The sequence below is a fragment of the Neolamprologus multifasciatus genome, chromosome 8 (assembly GCF_963576455.1).
Source record: "Neolamprologus multifasciatus chromosome 8, fNeoMul1.2, whole genome shotgun sequence".
In the NCBI taxonomy this organism is placed as follows: domain Eukaryota; kingdom Metazoa; phylum Chordata; class Actinopteri; order Cichliformes; family Cichlidae; genus Neolamprologus; species Neolamprologus multifasciatus.
This window is the reverse complement of record NC_140446.1, coordinates 3,091,830-3,111,061: the sequence shown is the minus strand read 5'-3', so window position 1 is coordinate 3,111,061 and position 19,232 is coordinate 3,091,830. Positions and strand designations below refer to the sequence as shown.

The window sequence follows — 19,232 nt, the reverse complement described above, 5'->3', positions numbered from 1 at the left end:
GCGAGAGGCCTTGCCTCCTGTCCTGTCCTGACAAATGTATTTTTGATTCATGTTCCATTTGCTGACATGAAAATGGAATTATTACTGATGCAAATAATCTCCCTTTACTAATTCTCACTAATATTCACATTTTAAATGAAAAAAGAAATGCTGTGAATTAAAATTATACAAATGTTTGTGTCAGTGCTTCTTTTTTTCTGCATTTCGATCTCTGCATTTTAATAAGATAATAATAATAATTATTATTATTATTCTGACCTCATTGAAAACAATTCCTAGGATGGCCCATATTTTGCTGTATATTCCATCCGCTAGGAAGTGTGACCAAATTCACTGCAACAGGCCTCTACGGGGTGATGGAGACACTTGAGTTGGAGACCTGTCACATTTGTCATCAGTATTTAGTGTTTATGACGTAGCTGCTGCTTGGAAATGTTTCACATTCCCACAGCCAGTTTGCTTTACGTGTCGTCCCTCATGTTGTTCGTATATACTTTGGAATGTGGATCAATCCGACAGCGTTGACGGGTTATTTCGTTTGTCACATTTCCAGTGTGAACACACTTCACACCGAAATCCCGACGAGAAGCTTCAACATGAGAAATGATCACTTTTTGTTCCCACTCGAACTCACTGTGGTTTTCCATCTTTTCCCCCCACCCTCTCAATTTATTTTGATCCATTTCCTGCCTCCTTCACACATCAGTTCCCTCCCTCACCCTCCCCTTTACTTTCACTCCCCTCTTCCTCATTACTCCCCTCTCTCATTCTGTTCACTCATAGCAGTAATGTACCGGCTGCCTGGACTCTTCTCCTCCTCCTCGTCTCCTAACCGGATTGTCCAGCAGGGACTCTGTAGGAGCCTCTGGGGGGAGTGACAGTGCTGAGGACCGGCTGTACCCCAGGTGGAGAATCCACATTGAAAACTGGATGCGAAGGTAAGTCTGCTGGCGATGAGACTAAGCCAAAGAAAAGCCCTGTTTGTGCAGAGTATGTTGTAACAGGATAAAGGTTTCTGTTTGTCCTGCAATTAGACTTGTTCCAACTTCAGATGATGGATCAAAGTACAGTTATTATGAAGTCATTTGGAGAAGTTGGATTGTGTTGCCTCCAAATGTTTCATAATTGGCTTTGCTTTGACCTGAAGTGTTTTTCTTGTTGTTTCATCCCTTAATCTGCTACGAAGCAGGCGTTTCTCATCATACGTGGCTGTTATTTTCTGCTCTTCTGGATCTATCTTCTTAACAGCCACAGCGGTGACCGTGGCTCAGGATCTTGCAGCATCTGCGCTCCTGATCAGAACAGCTGGGAGATTTCTCTCCACTGCTTCCTGTCAGGTTCTGATTTTCACAGAAAATTATTTTCCTGATTTTAAACACCAAACATCTTCAGACCTGCTGCCACGCGAATCCCCGATATGTTTGCAGTACAGTTATGCTGCCAGCACCCTTTATCTCCACGCGCTGCTCTTTCAGGTGCAGCGTGTCTTGATGAATAATTAAGCGGAGTACAGATAGAGTTCATTTCAGCTCCGTGGACACTGACCCCCCTGCGGAGCTCCGATAGCTCCAGCTGCATTTGGATCCTGGGAAAACTGTCTCCCTTCAAAAAGATAGCCTTAATCAGAAACACGCCTCCGACGTGCACTGACTCTACTGTCCCGTCTGTGCTGCTGACGTACTGAAAAGACTGTAAATTTTAGGATTTAATAAAACACCTCTAAAGTTCTGAGCTGCATTCCCACCTCCAGAATCAATAGCACCCACAGGACACGAGGCGTAGACGTGAATGTCTGCACGAGAAATTTCTCAGTGGAGACACAGAACTCTCCAAGCTTCAGGATTTAAGAGGTCCTTGGCTGGCGTATAACACGTCTGCTGGGTTATTGACTGCCGGGAGTGATTACGGTCCCCTGTGCCACGTTTTTCTGGCAACCTCTTGACTTTCATGACGATCATCTTTCTCACTGCGGCTGCTGCAGGCAGCTCACGAGGAAACAGATCAGGTGTCGTAGCAGATAAGACCGAGTGAGTCTCATGGGTGGATATTTCACCTTTTTTCATATGCAGCTTATTCGGCTTAATCTGTGATATTACACTGTAGTTTCCATTTGATCTAGGAAGAGAACTTCTGCAAATGCAAACATTAACGTTTTGTCAGAATGCAGCTCTGATGTGGAAAATGTGATGAAGTGTAAAACTGTACCTGCTGTGCATGTCTTTGATGGTGAACAGTTCCACCTGCTATCAGTAAGTAAATAGATAAAATGTCAATACAATGGTGTGCATTACAAAACAAAGTTGATTTAGTGATAGTGTTCATAACTTGAGTCATTCTTTACACATAAAATTAACCAAAACAAAATAGAGAAACTAGATTCTTCTTCCGGTAACACTAAATTTCTGAACGATGATACGGTGGCCCTGAGGTAACAAAGCCAAACCCAACATTCAAACACAAAACAATAAGATCAAAAAGAGGAATAAAAGTAAAAAGTGTCATTTTGTTGCTGTTTTTCTTGTTTTTACAGCCACCGTATTATTCAGACAGCACAAACAGTTTGAAGGACTTAATAAGTTTATACTATATTTGAAGTTAGCCATAAAAACATCTCATTATTCATCTTCAGCGCGGCAAACATGCATCATTTTGTCTGAGGTCAAACACTGAATGCATCCCTGCATACACCCTACACCTCCTATGGGAGCTGAGCATCTATTAATACTAAATAAGACATCCTATCTGAGCACGTGGGGAGCGGTTCCATAACAAGCAGTGACATAAGAGAATATTTCCAATTATAAACAAAAAAAGGGCTGTAATGGTTCTATTTTGTTACTTCAGAATCTGAGAAAAGTCAAAGGCTTTTAATTTATAGCCTGGACTTAAATCTACTTAAATGTAAATCTTAAACACAAACACTCTGGAGCCTTTGGTCATATAAATACAACACATAAATCCTCATACGTATTTCTTTTCTTTACTCTTTTGCTGTGAAATTACAGAAGCTTCAGAGTTAAGGGTTTTAATATATTTGTAAAATACCTGTTTTATTGTTTAAGTGTAAATAAATTTAATTTAACCCTAAGTTTTAACTTAAAAGATTCTCAAATATCTTTTTAGCAGGTGAGTGAAAGACTCTCGGGTGATGTTAGAATATAATGTTATAGGTTGTGGATGAAATGTGCGTATCTCTGTGAGTAATTCGCTGGAGAGACGACCCAAATGCACTGAAGTAGGTTAAACAAACAAAAGAACATGCCTCTAACGGCTGATAGAAAAAAAATAATAAAGATGCACAAAGTCCAGTACGCTAGTGAAACAAAACAGGAGAAAAGGGGAAGGAGTAGCAGGACAAACAACAGAAGGACAAACTGACGAGTGACACGAGCAAGCAAGATCGTATTTACACACACAGCGTGTCATAAAGAAGGGATAAAAGGGAAGCACAAATGTTATTACCCAAATAATACAGGAAGTCACTGAGAAGATGAGGAAGACGTAAAACAAAAGCACACATGGCACTGGAAGGAAACCAGAAACTTCTAAATGAAAAAATAAAATAAATACTCAGTGGATCGCACAGGGACCTGGACAATCTCCAGTTACTGATTTCCACCATGAGGCGATCACTAAACAGCATCCTGCCTGATCCCAATCTCATTCACAAAGTACAGATTGTATCACGGACAGCTCTCTGATATATAAAGCTAAGAATATCTTTTCAGACTGTCCTTCAATTAGAAATGGTTATGACAGCAGCCAGAGCCCGTCATAGAGCCTGTCCACCATTAATGCCATTATTTTAAAAAATGACTGCAGTTCACCTAGAGGGCGCTGATGAGACTGAAAGAATTAAATGCTGTCCTAATAAAAAATCCCATATTTAGTATTAATTACTAGCGATGCAACGATACCAATTTTTTCAAACCGATACGATACCGATACTTGGATCTGAGTACTTGCCGATACAGAGTACAAAAACCGATACTTCTACCACACACACACACACACACACAAATACAATTAATTGGAAGACAGGTTTTATTTTATTCTCTGCCGATAAAAAATAAAATCTTAATAAAAATGACCACAAAAAAATTTCAAGTGAAAAATAAGCACTTCTGTTAAATTATTGCAGAGTCTCCACATTGTAATTTTACAAAATATCACTGAACTATTGGCACTGTCTCGAGCTTTCAGAATAATAAATAAACACTTCTGTTTGGAATAAAATAAATACAAATTAGGTTTGCGAATAAAATAAACTTTAAATAAAATTATTGCAGTTATTGCGGTCCACACTGCTGACATTTTGTTTAGCCTAGCTACAGCAGCCTCCAGTTTCTCTTTTTTATCTGGAGTCGCCAGTCTCACTCGCCTAACCCTGTGCCTGTTTAGTGCGGGATGTCCCCCTAGTGGCCAATCTAAAAAACTACAACAGAAATGACAAGCCACCCTCTGATTAATGAAATAAGTTAGTATCGGTTCATGGTATCGGTTAACTTTTACGAGTATGAATACACACACATTTTACAGTATCGGCCCCGATACCCGATACCAGTATCGGTATCGGTGCATCCCTATTAATTACATATATCAGCACTGAACTAAAAATACACTAATATCATTTTTGTTTATCTTCCAGGAACGTTGCCTTTAAAACAAGTATTAGCTAATGCTTGTGTTTGGCTGCTTAATGAAAACATCTCATACAAAAAGCTGTGTGGTGATTAAAGGTGATGTACCAACCAGCTGTTACTTACTCGACAGAAGAAATAAAAAGGGCAGATGCCAAAAAATGGCTCTTGGTGTTTAAACTATATACATTGTTTCTTTCTCTTTTGTCTAAAATGTCACCCCAACTTCTAGTGACCAAAGAGTTGGTGAAAGAAGGGGTGCTCAAAAAATATCATAACATCTGGAAACAAACTACATAACCTATCCTAAAACAGAATTATTACAAAGCTAGCATCTGGAGTTAAATACAGATTACTTTGTACCCAAGTCTCATTTGGTTTAATTTTCACACGCTAATACTTTCATCGAGTTAGATTACGGCTTGGGTGTAACAGCATCCACCACAGCTAAAGGTAACATCAGACAGTAGTAGTCCACAGTAGTTTGTGGAGTGGGGTCTAGTATACTTCTTCTACTGTCTAAACCAGTGGTTCTTAACCTTGTTGGAGGTACCAAACCCCACCAATTTCATATGCGCATTCACTAAACCCCTCTTTAGTGAAAAATAAAATATGATTTTTTTCAAATTCAAGACATAGATATGTTTTTTATTGGTGCACAAAATGAGCCGTGCATGTCACGGTGGAGGCTCTGCCGAACCCCTGAGACTGACTCACCGAACCCCTAGGGTTCGATCGAACCCAGGTTAAAAACCACTGATCTAAACTAAGACACTAATTCAGAAAACAGGTTTGGAGGACTTGTGGTGAATTTCCCGTGGGACTAAATTAAGACTCTATTGAGAAGAAAGGGCAGCAGGCAGCCTCCTTCATGTCGACCACTCTTTGTACACCGTGAATTACATCATTGATCTTCATGATTGCATTTCTCTCCTGCTGGTTTATCGGGTTGTGGTGAATTAAAGCTGTCGTGCACTAAGCTATTCGATGCTCCTCGAGTTTACGATCATATTCCTGCTACGGGCCATAAAATGTGCCAGTCATATAGTTTATATGCAGGGCTTTGGCACATAAATAGCATTTGCAAGGGCAGTAATTTAAAAGCGACTACACGTTGGTGATAGTGATTGTCCCACTTACATCATGAAAACACTGACAAATGGGGTGATTGTGGCTCTGTGATAATGTGTGTGTCGGTTGAGCAACTACAAATGGTTTGTCACTGAAAGCTCGAGAGATAACGCAGTCCAAATATTGCCTCATGGATGAGGGAAGTAAATAAGGAAAGCAGGCAGATGGAGAAAAACAGGATGGCTGGCGCCCAGGTGAAAAGGTTAAATTGGGGACGGGAAGATAATGACCTGTGGTGGTGGGAGAGTGGAAGGGTCATTGCTGTCAGCCCATCTGCTGTTGTTGTGAACCTGCAGTTTAATTGACTGAGTCCAAACTAAGTGGATTTAGCATATTTTTGTTTCCACGGTTTATTTCTGGAACAGTTTGGCTGAACAAACATCGTTTATCAGACGTCACCGAGCAACTCAGAGAGAGAGGTGCATCGTCTGCAAAAGAAGATCATCTTGTTCCTCCGAACCACATCCATGTAAACCAGATTATATCAAAGAAATATTCCACTTAAATTCTGCTTTCTTAACAAATATTCAATATTCGACAATGAACACCTTTTGATATTTTAACATTATTGTCTGGCTATTTTCAGCTCACCGCCCAGTCTGCTGATTTTTCATTCACACCTGGGAATTTTTGTACAGTCAGTGTGAGGCAGAAAGATGGTTAGCGTTAGAAAAATAGATGAATACAATTTCTTGGTTTCCAGAATCAGGGATCCATACTGAGGAGTTTCAGGGACATCCATATTGCAAACATCAATGTCTGCGTTCATATAAGACATTTAATCTCATTAGCTTGGGTTCTTCCGTTTTCAGTTGTGTTATAACGAGTAAAGTAAGGGATTACTATTGCAAAAATGGTAATTAGATTACCGTTACTTTCCCGTAGGAACGCTGCGTTACTGCGTTACTAAAACCGTGATTTTTTGCGAGAATGTCTCATGACAGTGACGTAAGCGAGTGCGACGTTCGTGACAACAGCTGTGTGCAGATCAACAATGGATCATATATCGAGTGCGGGAGCGAGTATGAGCGTGCAGCGTTTAAAGCGTGGAAGTACTGACCTTACTTTGAGTTTGATTCCATAAAAAGTGACAAAAACATTAGTGTCCGTTGTGCGTGGGAAGAAAACTTCTTTTTACAGCGAAAAAACCCCTAAACTTCCGAGCAAGCAGCGAGCAGCTACGACGTAATGGGAAACTCACAGAGAAACTCGCAGATTCTTCCACTGACCGCTGCACACCTGCACCAGGGTAAACCTCCGCCTGCTTTACAGGTGAAAATAGAGCAACAGGCCCGCTAGTCTTTGACTTTATTTATTTTCTGCTGTGTTTTACTTGCATATATTTGAAAGACTGAGTGTAAACACAAAAAAATATTTTATTTTATGTGCTGGAATGTGCAGAAAATAGGTTTAAATATTAAACTAATTTCTTCCAGTCAGAGAATGTTGCTGATAATTGAATTTTTGCTTGATGCATAAAGTTAAAAGATTAAAACTAATAAAACAAGTTTTAAAAAGAGACTTTTCCATTTGATTACATTTTGTATGATGATTATGCAGAAAAAGTAGAATTGGGCTGAAAGATCTATCACTTTATCACCTATTCAGGTTGTAAATCGTGTTTTTAAAAAGTAACTAAGTAACTAAGTAACTAATTACTTTTGAAAATAGGTAATAAGTAAAGTAACGGGATTACTTTTTTGGGGAAGTAATCAGTAATTAGTTACTGATTACTTTTTTCAAGTAACTTGACCAACACTGTCTCAGACACTCAATTTGTTAAAAAATAACTTGAAACATCACAACTTCAGTCCTGCTCAGTGTTATAGATTTCAGTTACTTTAAATGCTCCTTTATGCATTTTAGGGGGCAGCTCCACATATTTCATATGGCAGATTTTTACACCGGATGCCCTTCCTGAAACAACCCCCAAGGAATTTGTATCTCCTCCCAGGATCAAACTGGGGACTTGTTGGGTGATTGTGCAAACCACTGCACTGTGGAGCCACTTCTGCTCAGTATCACAGATGGCAGGTTTAAAACACAGAAAAAGACCAAAGCCAACAACGTATGTTGGTTTTGTATGTTGGTCTGCAGACTGTCTGACAGCAAACTGCCTTTGGCTCTCACAGAAAATTGGTAAATCTTTGAGAAAAACAATTCCACATATTTTCCAATTACAGAACAAAGTCTTCCAAAATCTGTGACTGAATGCACCTCAAAACTGAGCTTTTCGGTGTATTTAAGGGGGAAATAAGGTCTGCGTATGAAGTGCATCAACCCCAGATGTGCTGACAAAGTGGACTGAACTTGTTTTTTGTGTTGAGTGACCCGATGTTTGTAAAGCTCTCCTTGCTAATCAATTGCAAACATAATTCTCTCTTTTTAACTTCGCCAGGGGAGCCGCCAAGGTCATGATCGACTGGCCCAATGTGACGGCGTCCGGCAACCAGGAGCTGGGCCTGAAACCCGAGGAGCTGCAGAAGTCCAAATGTGTCCTGGGTTTCATTCCCGTCATCTACTACAGCATTCTGCTCTCCATCGGAGTACCAGGTACACGAGCCAGCACATAAACCAATCAGAAAACAGGGAATCGCACATGACTCAACAGATCAATATAAATGTGAGGTACATTAATGCTTCTATAATGGGGACTGGATAGTGGATAATACACTCAGGGATGTCTGTTTTCACAGTTTATGTTCATTTCATTAGCTGATAATGAGGTTGTGTGTGAATTTACCCAATTATTATCTCCAGCCAACCATGTTAGGATCAACTCGTACACGGCTTATCAGACACCAGCTACATCTTCATTATCATGTTTCACTTTTACAAGTCAGTGATGACGTGAAATTGAGGCATTCAGATGTCCTCTTTGCTGTTTCACATAACTGCTCCCAAAGGGAAAAAACTCTCAGGGCCGAAGAGCCAACGTCTGCAATCCTGGAGGGTCGAAAACTACGATCCAGTGGAAATATCTTACTGCTGACAAGACGTCTGAGATGAAATAGTACAGAGGAGATTGTGTGTCTGACAGCGACAATAAAAACAGCGTCTTGTAACATGTTTTTTTTTTACATACTTTAAAAAGCAGAAGCAGAAACTCTGAGTTTGGAAAACAAGGATTTAAACTGAAACATTTATTATTAGCTTTATTATTAACTGTAACGTCTAAATATTAATGTGATCCATCTCAGTAATTTAGTCTCTCAAGTAAACTGCAATACCAAATTGATTTAATTCACTTTTGGGCTGATTTAATGTTTCCTATGTGATTTTATACTAATGAAAACAACTGCTTTCATCACCGACTGTTCTTTAGGCCTGTGTGAGGCCTTAACTTGGTTGTATTGATCCTTCCCAAAGACGCTGCCACGCCATAGTGTATTTTTCTTTGCTAAGTTTGCTGTCATTACGAATATCCATAAAATACTAAACAACGATATTGTCATGAATTACAAGATGAGAGACCAAATGCAGACTGTTAGCGAAATGAAGTAACAAAAGGCAACGTTTCATTTCAGCGGATAAAAGTCTAATGAAAAATGAAGGTAAACAGCTGATATAAAAAAATAAATCTCCACCTGCAGTGTTGGTTTGTCCTTCAGCTCGAGGGCCCTGCGCACTATCTTAGAGAGTAAAACTGATCATTTTAAGACACAGAAATAGCAGTACAGCAAGTAAAACATGAAGAAAGTAACAATTACTAAACAGCATGCACAAAAGTAAACTTAGCTTGATGAAAGCACAGAAGGAAAACACACCAGGGAAAACTGAGGGATTAATTAATATAAACAGTAACTGGAACTAAGAACTAAAGACTCAGAAGACTGAGCAAATACACAAAGAAGCTCCTGCCACAAATATAAACAACACGCAAACTAAGAATCAAAAAGAAAATATTTAATAATAAACAGAATTAGAAGGTCCAGAACATTAAAACCCCTGAGTTTAAGTCTCGGACTTAAACTCGGGATAAAGGCCCAAATATTAATTTAATTTCCCATGGGGGGGGGGGGTTATTATTTGGGCCATTATCCTTAGGTTGCTTTATTTCAGTATCACTGGGACATAAAAGTGATCACCAGTGTCAACAGTCAGCTCGAGTAAAAAGGTTTATTAATCTTCTCCAAAATACAGATTTAAAGAGCTTTTATTTTCATGACTTTCATCCTTTTAATCTCATTTCCGCTTCTTTGTTTGTCCCAGTAAACATCCTCACAGCAGTGGCCTTGTGCAGGCTGGCGTCCCGCACTAAGAAGGCTCTGTACTACTACCTCTTGGCAGTGACGGCCTCAGATATTCTCTCCCAGCTCTTCATCATCTTCGTCGGCTTCCTGCTGGAGACGGCGGTTTTTCACCGGGACGTCCCCGCTCTCCTGCTGCGCTCCGTCAGCGTCGCCGAGTTTGCAGCCAACCACGCTTCCATATGGTCCACCGTACCGCTCACCGTGGACCGCTACGTGGCGCTGTGCCACCCCCTCCTCCACCGGCAGATCAGCTACCCGGCACGAGCCAGGAAGATTATCGGGGTGGTCCTGGCGGCATCGATCGCATCGGGCGTGCCTTTCTTCTGGTGGTCGGACATGTGGAGGAACAGCCATCCGCCCACAGCGCTGGACGCCGTCCTCATATGGACGCATGTGACTATCATCTACTTCCTGCCGTGCAGCATCTTCTTAGTGCTGAACTCTCTGATAATCCACACGCTGAGGGTGAGGCAGAGAGAGCAGCGCTGTCAGGAGGAGCAGGGGACCAAGTCGGTCCCGCTGCAAAGACTCGGGAAAACCACGGCCATGCTGCTCGCCATCACCTCAGTGTTCTCCATCCTGTGGGCGCCCAGAACCATCGTGGTCATCTACCACCTGTACGTGTCCACTGTTCATCGAGACTGGCGCATCCACCTGGCCTACGACCTCTCCAACATGCTGGCCATGCTCAACACCGCAGTCAACTTCTTCCTCTACTGCTTCGTCAGTAAGCCTTTCCGCAGCGCCGTGCGGGATGTCGTACTGCTCAGGGGCTCGCCACTCTACTCTCGCCGCGCTCTGCCCCAGCAGCAGGTCCCCACCAACGCCTCCATTTCCTCTCTGTACAGTGGGAACAGCAAGCGGTTTCAGCGGGACTTCACCCCCTTGTCACCTCATGGGGCCAGAAAGCCCTCATGACCCTGCGACTTTCCTCTTAATCCAAAACACCCATCGTCCCACGGTCCCGCTGCACTCCTCACCCCAGGGACGCGTTCTGTGTTCCGGCTACGACTGTGGGCAGCGACCGGTCGGCCCTGGGGCGCTCTCAGAGGGCCTGATAGCGGCTCAGCATGATTTTCGTCTTACAGTGTTTGACCTCGTGTTGTTTGTCCACGTAAATCAGATAACGTGACAGCCTATTTATTTTTCTCGAGAAGAATCTGAGGAAATAAAAGTCGATTTTTTTTCCATAGATGGTGGTAATGTGACTGATTTGTTTATATTTTTACAAAAAAACAGAAGGACAAAATCCCTTATTGAACAATAACGTAAGCCCAGATGTAGATTCATGTTAATATTAAAGACTTTTTGCATATTAAGTGCAATCAGTGATCGTTGCTGTTCCTTTGGTCGTGTAAAGTGATGTGACATTCACTCTGGAAGCTGCAAAGATGTCAGAATAAGAGTGATAATGTTGAATAAACAGTTTTTTCTGCAGTTGTATAAAGACAAGGAGTGACTCAGTAGGCAGTGTGACAGGACTCTGTCACTGCACTGGCATTAAAAACCATCCAACCTGACAAAGCCTCAAATGAAAGCTCAGTTTTTTAAGCCTCAGGCTTTTCAGACAACTGTATCACTCACCAATGTGGCCTCAGCTCTATCCTGATAGTCTGCACTAACACTAACACTACACTCACAAGGAAGCGTGGATGCTTTTGCATGCACAGCCACTGCATTTCCACCAAACGATGTAAAAGTTGCAAATGTTAATAATTGTAAATATGCACAAATTAAGACTGTTGTTGACCTTCAAAGAATTGAGTTCTATTCTCAGAGTTTATATGTAGTCCACCTTTGATGACAGAGTATATATTAAACATCGGCTGTATATAAAACCTGACCATAGCCACTGTGACATCACCCACTGATCACTGAAGATTAGTTGTAAATCCTCAAAATAAAGCATTAGGTATCTTAGTCTTCTGAAAGTAGACGTGACTGCACGCCCCTGTTTGTAATCTACTATAATTTACAAATGAGCTTAATGTTGTCTTCATTAAGACTTCAAATACGTGATTGAGTCAATGCACTCATCACGAAACTATTTACTGAAGTCCAATCACGAGGGAGCCGAGGGAGGTTTTCCCCTGGACATTTATATAAACAGATGTGTTTTTTTAACCAGAGGCCTCATTTTCAGTCGGATGTTCCTGGAAAATAATTTATTAATCATTTAAATGGTAGAAAAAAGAAATAAATCAGAGTAGTTACTGTTCTGAAATAATCAGCAAACGGTTTAAATTGTGTATAAAATTTTATGGACGTGGTTAAATATTTTATGTACTAATATTTCAAGTGTATTTAGGACGTATTTGTGATTCTGTGGACTGCACACTGTGACAGCAGCCTTCGCTCCCTGCACACACAGCTCCAGTCATACCAGTTCACTCTGACACAGCTGTCGTATAACCGGTTAAAGTAAACCTACTGCAGGACGGCACTGATTAGAAACAGCTACATTGGTACTGAATAATAATTAAATATGATTAATTAGCTTAACGGGCTCGTATTTCTCTTGCAGAATAGTGAATGCAGCAACATTTTAGCATGTAAGTTGCCAAAAGGGCACATTTCTACTTGCAGTCTTAGAAGTTCCAGCATTTATATACAAACTATGATATAAAAGAACAAATTATTTTCTTCCTCACTGCTTTCAACATCAAACAACACTGGAGGCTCATTTCATCCTAGTGTCCAAGAATCGCACGTAAATGATCAGTTTCCATGGACGAGCTCAGAGATGAGAACAACTAGTGTAACTTAATGCATTTGTCAGCTTTTTTATTTGTGTCGGTGAATTGTTTTTTCTTGTGGTTGGATTTTCTTTGATGGTCAAAAACTGTTTGCATTCAATAAAAATCGAAAATGTATTTAAACTGTTAAGAAGTCTTGACTTGTGTGACTTTTTAAATTGAGTGACAGAGGGGAACCCGGTTAGGGGGGAGGGGTCTGTGGGAAACCAGAATACTCTAATTGAAAATTGGTTGAAAATTCAAATAACTGTAATTGTGGGAACACTTCCCGCTTCTATCAGGGAAACTTGGCATCATATTTGGTGTATGAGATTCAGCTGTGAGGTGACCGAGCGGTCTGCTTCTGTCTTATTCTACTGAGCAGTGGAGCAAAGAACAATGTCCCACACATTCTTTATTTTTACCTCTTCATAAAGATTTTAGTTACATTTTAGCCACATGATAGTTTCAACAGTTTCAAGAACTAAAAGACTTTACTTTTCCTCACATTAATTTTAACCTCAGACTTCTCTTATAAATCCTCATTTGGGGATTCAGACGAGCTGTAAGCTCCATAAACAGGTCACTGGTGACCGTGTGGATGTTAAGAGTTTTTGGGTTTCACATGGTTGCTTGTACTTTGCAGGAGACACCCGAGTGCTTCACATCTGTCTCAGGATCAGGCAGAACACAAGAACACACACATTTTATGCATTTTGTGTCCTCTCACATATTTGTCAATTCATTTTTAGTTTATTTAGACTCAGAGCTTTTTATTGTCATTGTGCAGTTTCTTGCACAGCGAAATCGGGTAGCTGAACCACAAAGATGCTAAAGTAAGAAGAAGAGAAACCAATATACAACGAAGGCAGAAAATAAATAAATAGAATAAAATAAAAAACAGTGTATATGTATACATATGTGAGTGGAACTATATACATGGTGTGTGTGTAGGAAACATTGAATCAGACTGGAACCAAAATAATTGCACATGAGCCAAAAATATTGCACAGAACATGGAAAGACTGAGATATTGCAGAGGTAGCTGTCATGGATGAGCCTATAGATGTAATAATAATAATATAATAATACATTTTATTTGAGGGTGCCTTTCTAAAACCTAAAAGATATCACTACAACAGTAGATTAAAATAAATTTAAATGCAAAAAACAACAAATAAAAATGAGAAAAACACAAAAACAACAAATAAACAAGTTTTGAAAAGTAAGTAAGATCTGTATTAAAGCGAGTGAGCCGGTTTAAACAAGTAGGTTTTGAGCTGTGACTTAAATAAGAGAAGAGAATCTATATTTCTTAAGACTGAAGGAAGTGAGCTCCAGAGCGACTGAAAGCTCTGTGCCCCACAGTGATGAGACGAGCAGAGGGAACAACAAGCTGAGTGGCAGATCTGAGAGAGCAGGAAACAGTCAAAGACACACTGACATCAGTATCTGCAGCAGTGACTGTGACAACGTTAGTAGTGAACGTGTGTGGGCTACATAAATAGTGTAACCTCTCTAAATATCAAATACTATCAAATCATACCAACATATAGATGATAATTTATTCATTCATTACATTCTTCTTCTTCATGGTTCAGTGTTTTTCTATAAAGAAAAGCACTAAAGTAACGGCCAAGTTTACGCTGACCATGAGGAAAACAGAAACATCAAATGTTTTTCCTAAAAAAGTTCATTTTTTAGGAAAAATATTCCTAAATATTTTGAATTGATGGCAGTGACACAACCTGTATATACACTTCAGCCACGATGGTGCCTTTCCAGATGTGCGTAGGAATTAACGCACCCCTGTACCTTTGAGCCGAGTGCTGAAAACAAGCTGGATGGTCACCTCGTTCTTTAGGCTGGACAGCATGGATCATGTTGCCTCATGTTCCCGAGAAGATGATGGTTCATGTTCACTTACTAGTGGCATGATGGAGCTTTAACCTGCATTTGTGGACGACACGGTCAGCTGTGTTTCTGAGCCCGTGCGTGTCTGTTTTTGATGCAGTGCTGCTCGAGGGCATGAAGATCACGGACATCTACGGTTTATTTCTGGCCTTGTCTCTTGTTCACAGACAGATGATTTTTTTTTTTTTTTGAAATTATGTACTGTGGCTGATACTGTTGTTACGACTGTTGTCGTAATTATATGTAAATTTGAGTGTGCAGGTGCTCCTCCGTGATTGGTGCATCCAGAGTGGATGGCTCCCACCGATTGGCCAAGGACTGGGAGGCAGCGGATAAGAAGACACCGCCAGGGACTGCCATGTCATTCATCCTCGGCCCAACCCAACCAGCAGACCGTTCACTGTGTCACTATGTTGGTTAATGTAAGAGCATGTAGGGGTGGACCGCCTTTTTGTTTGATCAGTTTTCTCCTGTTTTTGTTAGGCAGGGAGGAAAGTGATTGTCGTTTGAGTTAGTTCTTTTGCGTAGGTAAGTTGTGTTTATTCCTGAGATAGGCTACCTTTTGTTTGTTGTTTTGGCCTTGGGTTCACCCTGAAGTTATGATATGCTCCCTTCCTGTGTTTAACTGCACTCATTGTAAATCACTGTCACAAAATATTAAGTGTGTGACGTGCTGCTTGGGGTTGGACGGGGATGGATCACCCTTTATGTTGTGGTCTGGCCGCGCCTAGACGGGCCATAACACTGTCTACCACAGACATTTAAAGTCTTTGCAATTTTACATCAAAAAACATTATTTGTTAAATTGTTCTACAAGTTGTAGATGCAGTTTTCCTCTCTAACACGTTCCTTTTATACCCAGTCGTGCTAATGACCTGCTGCTAATTAACACCGCTGGCTGCAAAATGTTCCTCCAGCTCTTTCTTTTAGTATCACTGACTTTTCCAGCTTTTTATTTCCCCATCCCACCTTTTTTGAAACATCCAATTAAAAATTGAGTAAATACTTTTCTGGGAATGGAACATTTTCTTCTTTCAAACATTTGATGTGTGTTCTTTGCTCTACTGTGAATAAAAGATGGGTTTATGAGATTTGTGACTCACAGTATTCTGTTTTTATTTACACTTAATACAAAATCCCAGATGTGCATACTGGGTTTGTACATCTGGCCATCCTTTAAAGGTTAAAAGTTTCTAATCCAAGCCCCCTGCTGACCCTCGTCCATCCTGAGTCTTCGCCGTGTTTACTGTAACAGTACATGACGCAGCGTTAGAGCCCCACCAGCAGGCTCATGCGGCCCCGCTGTCGGCTCACGCTGAGTTCTGAGAGTTCGTACGGAGATGCGGATACAAACGGTTTCTTTGAAGATGACTCCTGCTGCCTCGCAACAACAGAGGGGGGGTGAGAGAGAGCGTGTGGTGGCAGCAACCTTACGGTGGTGATGAGAGTGGGAGTCAGAGATGAATGATCAAACATAACACAGCGCAGAGATGTCCAAGCAGGCTTTGATTTACTCGAACAGAGCTGCTGCTGATCGTGTTAGGCAGCAGAGCGGTGACGCTGGGGGAAGGGCATTGTAGAGGAGGTAAACCCCGGCAGCCACACGTCCCCCGTCTGCCTGACACCTGTCCTTTGTGCCTGTTCAAACACCTGCTGATGGCCCCCCACTCTGCTCCTATTGAGCCCTTCCTGTTGCTTAGCAGGTGTCACAAGGAATCAAATGAAAAGACAGAGCGCAGCAGAGAGTGATGGCGTCCTATCAGATGCACTTGTGCAATAAACACAGGAAGTTTACACTACACAACAAAGGGAGGATGTTTGCCCAATTTACTTACTTAAAGAAAAGTTCAATTTCAGTAGCAATGCAGGAAGTAACACTGGCCAAAGGACATTTCATTCACTTTTCCCTGAGGATGCTGGTGCTAAAAAAAAATGCTAAGCTGTTGCAAAGACTTGCATTCAGCTTGATTTCAGCCTTTCATCATTAATAATTTTATGCTTTGATGATAGGAGTTTCTGCCACACAACAACCACTCAAGAAAAAAAATAACTTTTTAAATGTCCGTGACTTTGAATCTAAAGACAATGAGTACATGTTGGTTTGAAATGTGATCCTGCATGTAAACGCTGGGGTAGTTTCATATGGAGGGAAAATAAAGGTTTAACAAAGGATCAGTGCAGTTTAATTTCCATTGTGTAGTTTCAGGTGAGGACGTTGTGTTCATTTCAATCTGGACATTCAGACGAAAAGAACTTGTTTGAAATCTGGCCTTGTCATAATAATAATAATTATAATAATTATAATAACAACAACAATAACAACAATAATAATAATAACAATAATAACAACAATAATAATAATAACAACAACAATAATAACAATAATAATAATAATAACAATAACAACAACAATAATAATAATAATAACAACAATAATAATAACAACAATAACAACAACAATAATAATAATAATAACAATAATAATAATAACAACAATAACAACAACAATAATAACAATAATAATAACAACAACAACAATAATAATAATAATAACAATAACAACAATAACAACAACAATAACAACAATAATAACAACAATAATAATAATAATAATAATAGCTGTTGATCATATTAGTAATAAAGGAAGATGCCAGGTGATAAAATAGGTTTTATGGGCACTTTTTAGTCCAGCACAGTGAATCCGAATAATTATTTGAATCTGTCTTTACTTTATCTGTCTGCACTCTGACTTTTTCTTCGGTTTCAGATTTAATATCCTGTTGAAATAAGAGAAAAAAATCAGAGTGATGAACTGTGGCTTGCCAGAACAAAGAATAATGCATCACTACCTCTGCAGGGATTCGCTTCAACAAAATATTTCTGATCTTTATCTGGAAACAGACAACTGATGGACACCAGGGCTCTGCTGGAAGGAAGCAAAGAGATGTTTAGTTCTAAAAGAAAAACTGTTTGGTTCCAAGGCCAGGTGACGGACCTAATTTTAGAGAATGGAAAACTGAAAGCAGAATTCCTATCAGTGATAGCCAGATGGAGGAGCTGAAAAGTGAGAATGAGAATCGTGAATAAAGAAGCCAGCAGCCTCACTAAGGGTAAATGAGGCAGGAAGCATCAGAAGTTGATTTACAAGCATGAGGGTCTGTGCAGACTGGTCTTTTAATCATTCCCCCAAAACCTCACATGCACCTATTCTTCACCTGTCAGCGCTTACACATCGATTTCAAAAGAGGTTGATTTTTGTTTTTACTCCATGAGAGTCACAGAGGGTTGATTATAGCACATATATGCACATTTTTCACCTGCAGTGAGCATCAAAACATTCTGTCACCGGTGAAGAGCTTTTAAGAATTTCTAGCTTCTGTCTTTAAATGTTGAGGCTTTAAATAATAAAAGTGTTGACATTTTGGCTGCAGTTGCAACAATGTAACAGTCAGAGTGTATTATATTATCAGAGTCCATCCTTTTTCTGAACTATAGAGCGAGCTCGTTGCTCCAGGTGGGCTGTAGCCTGACACAGGACAGGTCACCGGTCCCACTGGTCACAGGGCATCGATTTAGAACTGGTAATGGACCTAATATACATGTCTTTGGACTGCATGAGGAAGCTGGAGCTTCTTACTGTGAGGCCGCAGTGCTAACCACAGCAGCTCTTTTTATCTGTGAAGCTGCATTAAAAGGATTGAGAATGAGCAGAAAAGGAGCTTGCTGCCCTCTCTGGGCTAACAGAGGTATTGCCAGACAGCAAAATAAAATAAAAGCTTTTCTTGAATTGTCAAAATTTGGGCAAACTGTCAGCTTATCACATCCACCATTTAATATGAAATCGTGCTTCGTCTTTATTGAATTCTGATTTACTTTTATTTATTAACTTTACCTGGATTTACTGTTTTTTATTTTCATTTGATGGTCAAGAAACTAAAAATTAAAAATGACGAATGAATAATGAAGAAAAGAAATAAATGTGCTGCTGTGAACTTTACAGGCTGCAGAGATGGAGCTCCTGGGTTTTTAACACCATTCTTCCCACAGTCCTGAAGGACAAGCTGGAGAACTCTGGAGTGGACCACCACCTCACTACATGGATTCTGGACTACCTCACTGACCAACCACAGATTGTGAGAACTCCGGGCTGCGTGTCGGACAGGGTCGCCCCACAGGGAATGGTTCTGGTTCCGTTCCTCTTCACCATCTACACTGCAGACTTCTCCCACAACTCCACCCAGTGCTTCCAGCAGAAGTTCTCTGACGACTCTGCAATAGTCGTCCTCATCATTGATGGGGACGACAAGGAGTACAGAGAACTGACACAAGGTTTTGTGGACTGGTGCCAGCAGAACTACCTCCAGATCAACACTAATAAAATCAAGGAGCTGGTGGTAGACTTCCACAGGCACAAACATCCTCCACTGCAACCACTGAGCATCCAAGGTATGGACGTCGAGGCTGTGGACAGCTACAGGTACCTTGGTGTTCATCTGAACAATAAACTGGACTGGACTCAGACGCCCTCTACAGGAAAGGGCAGAGCAGGCTGTACCTGC

At 40.6% G+C, this 19,232-nt stretch overlaps 1 protein-coding gene and 1 long non-coding RNA gene across 2 annotated transcripts in view; one reads left to right on the top strand and one right to left on the bottom strand.

The window, feature by feature from the left end:
• LOC146512201 (uncharacterized) overlaps positions 1-19,232 on the bottom strand; it is a 106,345-nt gene that overhangs the window by 74,271 nt on the left and 12,842 nt on the right. The window lies entirely within an intron of this gene.
• Positions 386-13,217, top strand: gpr142 (G protein-coupled receptor 142). Its single transcript, XM_085171105.1, has 3 exons — positions 386-938; positions 8,170-8,324; positions 9,984-13,217. The coding sequence occupies exons 1-3, from the start codon at positions 931-933 to the stop codon at positions 10,940-10,942; spliced, it is 1,122 nt and encodes a 373-aa protein (XP_085027231.1). The 5' UTR covers positions 386-930; the 3' UTR covers positions 10,943-13,217.